The sequence below is a fragment of the Phaethon lepturus genome, unplaced genomic scaffold (genome assembly GCF_000687285.1).
Source record: "Phaethon lepturus isolate BGI_N335 unplaced genomic scaffold, ASM68728v1 scaffold49934, whole genome shotgun sequence".
In the NCBI taxonomy this organism is placed as follows: Eukaryota; Metazoa; Chordata; class Aves; order Phaethontiformes; family Phaethontidae; genus Phaethon; species Phaethon lepturus.
Window position 1 is genome coordinate 1 of NW_010533483.1, and position 7,227 is coordinate 7,227.

The window sequence follows — 7,227 nt, forward strand, 5'->3', positions numbered from 1 at the left end:
GGGAACCCCGGTAAAAGGTTCCCGGTCACGAGCAGAAGGTGTTTTTTGGCTCCGGTGCGACAAAGGGGCACCTTCCAAGTGACTTGAAAAGCAAAACTTACAGTACCGCAGCCTGCGGCAGTGGGGTATCGGTGCAGAAGCCCCTGCGGTTTCACCAGCAGACCTTGTGCACGCTCACGCTGAGCTTACCCGACATAGAAAATCTTACAGTTTGACACTGCGTTTTATAACTAGCTGTCTCTCTGTTTTTAGATGCTACAACTGTGGTGGCCTCGACCACCACGCTAAAGAATGTAGTCTACCTCCGCAGCCAAAGAAGTGCCATTACTGTCAGAGCATCATGCACATGGTGGCTAACTGCCCCCATAAAACTGTCTCGCAGCCGCCCACTAGTTCTCAGGGAAGACACGAAGCTGAACTGCAGCCTTCCACTTCTGCTTTCCCGAGAGAAGGGGGAGGAGCGCACGGCTACTCGTCTCCATCATACTCTCAGGAGGGCAGGTCGGAGATCTCGGAGCGCTCGGGCAGGTCACCACAGGAAGCTTCGTCGAGTAAGTTGTCTGTGTCGCCCGAAGAACCGAGCAGAAAGGGGCCTTCTGTTCAGAAAAGGAAAAAAACTTAAAGCATTTGTCATAACTTTCCATTTTCTTTATCCTCTTGGGATGTCTACCTCATGCAAGTACAGGGGAAATAATTTCATTATCAGTAGCTGACCTGGAATTTTAACTACTGTTGAGGAACTGTGAATTTTTTTTTTCTTTGATAGACAAATCACTCCAAGCAAAATACATTTGAGCAGGGTGCATTACGTTTTACCTTCTGTATGTGTGTGTATGAGTGTGCACGCGCGTGTGTGTATGTGTGCATATCTATAAATATATATATTTTCCATCAGACCGTTCTCCAGCTCCCACAAGACATTACTGTGAAGCAATAGGCACAGTATCCACAAGTGTTCCTGAACTCATTCCATGTTTCCAAACATGTTCAAAAAAACAAACAAGAAAACCCAAGAAATCTCACTCAAAAACAAACCAAATCTGAAAAACCACACACAGAACTGAGATCAAGACTGTTACTTCTCATGTGAACCAAAGGATACTTTCATATTTTAAAGCTGCCATATGGTACTAAAGATACTAAGACATCCCCCATGCCATCAATTTGAGATCTTTTCTTTCTCATCTCCACAAAGTACCAAACCCCTTCCCCTCCCCGTGCCCATGCAGGGCAGTGTCATGACTCAACACAGCTCTCATTGCCACCATCCTTTGTTGGTGAGGAGTTTAAAGCTCCAGAAAAGACAATGAATGTGTAGTTCCTGTGCTGGTTTCTCAAAATGTTTTGTTAAATTAATATGGTTGTAACTGTAATTTAGGTGAGTGTTGTGTAGGGGAGAATGTATAAGTTGTTACTGAACAGACCCTTTTGAGTGGTATTCAGGATACCATCCTGTTTAACCCTTTGTATTCTGTGAACGTTTAGGGGACCTTGGTGGCAGTAGTAGTGGCAGTAGTAGTAGCAGCAGCAGCAGCAACTTCTCTTGGACCCGAGTAGTGCCCCTCAATTTGAAGGGACTTCCGCCTTCTTTTCTGTTGAAATGCCATGGAGAGAACTCCCTAGAGATTTTCATTGTTTTCTGTTTTGGTTTTAAAGAAAATTAAATGCAAAGCTAATGAGATCCTGGGGTAAATAGTATCATTAAGAATAAAGGTAGATGGGTACTTGGGGGTTGCTCAGCCAGCCTCCCTGGCTGATGATACAGCATGTGTACAGTCAGGAAGGATGGGTGTCTGCTGCAGACAAGCCTGAGGGGAGGGACCTGCAATTTGCCAGAAGCCCTAGGCATCATCTGCTTCTTGTTGAGTTGGAGGCTATTGCTGACCAGCCTTGGTCCAGAGTGTGCTGGGACCACACACTTATGCGTTAAAGAGGAGAAAGATTGGTTGCCTCAGAGTGAGACTCCCTGGGCTGCAGCCCTTGCTCGGGGTTAATAGAGTTGGAGCCTATCAAAACTTCAAGTCGCTTTCCATTTGTAACTTCTGAATTACCAAGTCATACGTAAGATAACGTACTTTGACAGATCCCATTGCGGATGTAAGTTAATTAGAGAAACCTGTATAATCCTTAGCATTGGCAATAAACACAGGCTGTTAAAGCTTGAAAGAGTCAGGTAGGTTTAAGCTCAGATAATCAAACTAAAGAAACAGCCTGCATGAAAGGCTACAGCGAGCCAAAGTCCTACCCGTGGTAACTCTTTTGCAGCCAATAGTTACAGCCGGTATGCAGCTCGCTCATTATGTGGCCTTCCCCTTCCCACTTGTCCTGCCAGATGAGACTTTTACTGTTGCTGCTGCTGCTGCTTCAGTAAACAGGTTGTAGTCAAACACCTCAGTGAAGGGCACAATTTCAAGAAAATTATTTTGTGTGAATTCCTTGCCAGTGTTTGCGAGACTCTCAATGGTTTATACTGAAGTTCTCAGTATGCTAATGCAAAGCTTACCTTTGACGATATTGAATGTGATATAGAGAAGAACTTCCTTGCCTTACGTAAGGATAGTAAACTTATTTAAATTATGTAGACAAATCAAAGTGGCATTGCTTAACCTTCTAGCCGGTGTAAAAACCAGGTTAAACAGCAAAGATGCAAAACTTAGGTCACTTTGAAAATTTAAACCAAAGTTCCTTATAGAAATAGGCAATTGTGGATTTGAAAACTGGTCATTCCCTGTTTATATGTAAGAAGTTCAGAGCTGAGATAAGGAAATATTTTCAACATGCAGATTTTAATTGGTGCTGTTTGAAATCACTGTGTGCACCAAAGTCAGACTGAACTGCTAAGAGCACATACCAAACCCTATCTTATTGTTGAAAGCTTAAGGTTTTATTTTTATATATTAGAATGTTATCACTATTACATAACATACTCAGGACAAAGAACTTTGCTCAGGGAATATACCATGTAATGTTTTTTCTTTACAGAATAGTCTACAGCCCTGCTTACTCTGAACAAACCAAATAGTCTTAGACCTTTTTATCTCTATATAAGTATTATGTACTGATACTAGTAACTACCTCTGAGTTGACATAGACCTACATTTCTGATAATCAGATCTCAGCATTTTGTATTATAAGTTCCTGTGAAATGATAAAGTGGTATTCTGTACTGGTTGCTTATGTGAGCATTTGTGTCTTTACATTCACAGGGTCTGAGTTTTCAGAGATGCTGGGCAACCACAGCTCCCACTGACTTCCAGTTGGAGTTACTGGTGCATAGCTTTTCTAGGAGGGGAGGGATGGGGGACGGGGTGGTGGAGGGAGAAGAATAAAAACACAAAAGCATCAAGTCCACTTTGTTTACATAAGTGACAATAAAATTATTATTCTGTTTACAGCAAAATGCTACCTCATATTTACTGCATAAACACACCTTTGTGCTGCTCTAGCCTTAAAGGTGGCTGTTGACCTATGGTACATACTTTTTATCTGTCCTAAATATGTAACTGATAGTTCCCCACTGCATACATTATGGCAAATACTTGTTTAAGATGAGGCATCCATCCATTTGAAATTATGAGACATTTCGAAACATTTCTTTGAAAGTTTTTATTTTTCTGTCTAAAGGATTATGGGCACTGTTCATGAAAATAAATACATCTCCAGAAGAGACAAAAATTTACATGCCTAAGTTAAACATACAGCAGCGCAGGCTGCGGCAGGTAACTACTTAGCACTGGGCTGCAGCAGAAAAAAATCTAGTTATACTCCTTCAATAAGCTGCTCCAAATCAGCAAAGAACCCTTTAAAGGAAAGGGCACAGACTGAGTTTATGATTCTTCCTTCATGTCTAAGGACAAAATTAATATTCTGCAGCATTGGCTCAGCCTAGATCTCCCCTATTCACCAGCCTGTCCTTGCCAGCATTCTTCACAATAAAACTCGTTTCAGTAGAACTAGTTCAAATATCTGCTCAGAGAGAATGTATTTTTCTCCTAACAATACTGGAGATGAGATAAGGTTAAACCTGGAACAAGAATTCTCTCTCCCTCCCATTCCCCCACACTAGAATACTCGATTTAATCATAAGGGACATTGTGAGGTACTTTCTACTCTCCCTCAGGGAGAGGTCATGGTGTTTATTTACATGCCAGAAAAGTTAGGCCATGAGGAAGACTTGTGTTTGGAGGCAGAGCCAAATAACTTTTTGCTGCAGTTGATGGTAAATCTGGCGTTCTAATACCATTTGTGATATTTTGCTTTTAGCCAGCTTTCAGGGAGTGCCAAATACCGCATTTGGATCCTACCTCTCGCCTTTGTAGGCCACCCTTTTCAGCCCAGTTTTACTCTGCGCCAGTGTTATCCTGGAGTTCCTGCTTAGTCATACTTAGTTTTGTGAGTAGAGCCCCATAAAAAGTGTTTATAGATCTTGTAACATTCTTTGTAAGAAGAATTATAAAAGAACATGGGAAATCTCATCGAGTCTTAAATTTAATTTAATTAATTTATCTGTAAGAAATGTTTATCATAAAAAAATATATATGTATTCCCCTGTGCTAGATATAAAAGTAATTGGGAAGATATGTACATGTGCAGATGCACTGATTTTAATTTTCTAGAAGTCTTAATGAGATTTGAGTATTGTTTTAGAAGCAAGCAGAGCCTTGTTAAATGCATCGATCTTATTTTGCTTAGTATATCAACAGCCTCTTCTTTAAGATCCGTTGGTTGTGTTACCCCTGTTACAACTGATAATAAGAGGTTGATCTATGAACACCACACTTCTTTTTTTATACTAAACCGGAGAGGTATATTAGCAGCTTCAGGAGTGTTTATATGAAAATGTTGAAAAGTACCAAGGTATTTGCTACCATTGTCACTGAACCAAATGTAGGAGCAACCATCTTTACAAAGGATAATGGTTTTGACTACCTCTTGGATTACTAAGTTAAGCAACAACTGGCTGACAAACATCACCAGACTGGCTTAAACTAGTATGTGTTGCTTGTGGTAATAATAACAATAACCATACTAGAGACCAAAGTGAACACTGATTTATATATGACTTTAATACTGTGTCTTATCTAGTGTTTTTAAATTATCTTCTGTAGTATAGATTACCTCATTGTCCATTTTGACTTGTATGTTGTTTACAAGGTGAAATAAAAGAAAAATCACTTGAATTTTATGTTTTTAAAAAAAAGACAGTGAGTTGAAGTTTTGAAGGTCATTTCACCTGTTTACTGTCTTGAGGGACTAAAGCACTGATTGCCTTTCTACATATCATGTATTTTATATTCTCATTTCATGCCTAATGTCTTTTTTTCCTGTCAGTCATGGATATTGTGAGGTTTAAAAGAATTACTTGATTAAAAATAAAACATATAACGTTGGCATTTAAAACAGGCATTCGAGATCTTATTTATTTGCACAATGATAAAAAAGCACCGTACAGTCACTGGGCAGACTTCTCATATCATAGAATCATAGAACGGTTTGGGTTGGAAGAGACCTTTAAAGGCCATCTAGTCCAACCCCCCTGCAGTGAGCAGGGACATCTTCAACTAGAGCGAGTGGCTCAGAGCCCCGTCCAACCTGACCTGGAATGTTTCCAGGGATGGGGCAGCTGCCACCTCTCTGGGCAACCTGTGCCAGGGTTTCACCACCCTCATTGTGAAACATTTCTTCCTTCTGTCTAGTCAAAATCTGCCCTCTGTGTTCACTTAGTTTTATGCTATTATCTTCAGAAAAGATCATTTTAGTTATATAAGATTTTGCTGGGGGGAGGGAGAAATAAGTGATTCATGCATACCTGAATCATACTAGCAATGCTGTTGAAATTGTACCCCAAACCCTATTCAGCTGTCAAAATTAAACTGCAACATTACGGCTTTTGGTACTTTCTGTGAGAATAACACTGGTCATTAAAGTTATCAGACAATTGGGTTATTCTCTGGGATGAAAAGCTTTTGGTATTTAAGTCTCATTCCATCTTTATTATTTCTTCCTCAATCTGTAAGCTTGTACATATCTATTACATGCTAATTTAAAATTATTTGAACAGTTACTTCTTTTTTAGAGAGTGCTGTCATCTACCATTACCTGGAAATTCCATCTCTAAATTATATTAAGTGTATTAGTGAATTGGATGGCGTTGGCTCATCATTCTGTATTAAAAATTTGTATATGCTAGCTCCAGTGCCTCTGTCGCAGTACAGGGCTCTACATATAGGTGATTAGTAGCAAAATTTAACATTCTCTACAAGTCAGGAAAGTTTGTTTCTATTTGTACAAACGAATGTCTGCATGAAGGGTTACCATCTACTCACTCCATCATCTACTTTCATAGTCACATAAAACTTCATTTACTTCCCCACCCACCCCACCTGTCTAATTCACAGCCTCAGAAAAGTGAGCTATGAGCACGTGTCCCATCACATCCTGTCCTGTCCTCACCCCACTCCCAGCCTGTAGCCAAATGGTTTCATCACTTTCCAGGGAAGGGGAGGAGGTGACTCTGAATCCCCTCAGCTAAGAATTTCCCATGTCCCACGTCTTGGGTCAGTCACGAGGAGCAAGGCTTTCTTGAAAACATCCTAGCGAGCGTGGTGGTGTTACACATGCTCCTGGCCTGCCTGACCCCAGGGTTTTGGGGAATGGGAGGGCACACCTTGGGCATGCCGTCATCTAACTTTTGCACCATCTTGAAAGGTGACACAGGCAGGAGCAAGCCATCTCGGGGAGCTGTGAGCAGCTCTGGGCACATGCAGATGTAAGAAGCCCTTGGAACAAGTAAAATGGAGAATCCCCCCCCTCCAGCAGTGCCTAATAGTAGCTGAAACCAAAGCCCCTGGGCCAGCAGCAACACCCAGTTCTTCCCATCTAGTCTCCAACACGGGTATGCCTCCCTCCCAAGAGCATCTGGAAGTCAGTGGTCTTCATCCTTTCAGCAGCTCCCCCGGACAGTTAAGATCTATTACCTTCCTATTGATGCCAGGAAGTCGTGTCTTGTGCACTAGGCAAAGACAGATCATCAGGAATACCTCAGTGCACCGCTGCGAGGCAAGCCCCCCCTTCCTAACCTTGCAGGGAAGCGGTAATGGCCACGCGGCCTTAACAGCAACGTTGGTCCATGCCGATGAGACTAAATTCTTGGGTTGAAGCTCCCTGATTAGTCAACAGAGTAACATCAAAATCACAGCAGCCCTCTGAAATAATTAGAAAAGCAGC

General features: G+C 41.5%; 1 protein-coding gene across 1 annotated transcript; it reads left to right on the forward strand.

Annotated features, from left to right (window-relative positions):
* Nucleotides 1-252: 252 nt before the first annotated feature.
* Nucleotides 253-622, forward strand: LOC104619346 (protein lin-28 homolog B; the record flags this gene model as incomplete). Its single annotated transcript, XM_010285188.1, has 1 exon — nt 253-622. A coding segment is annotated over one exon (370 nt), but the record flags the coding sequence as incomplete, so codon positions are not given.
* Between the last annotated feature and the right edge of the window lie 6,605 nt (nt 623-7,227).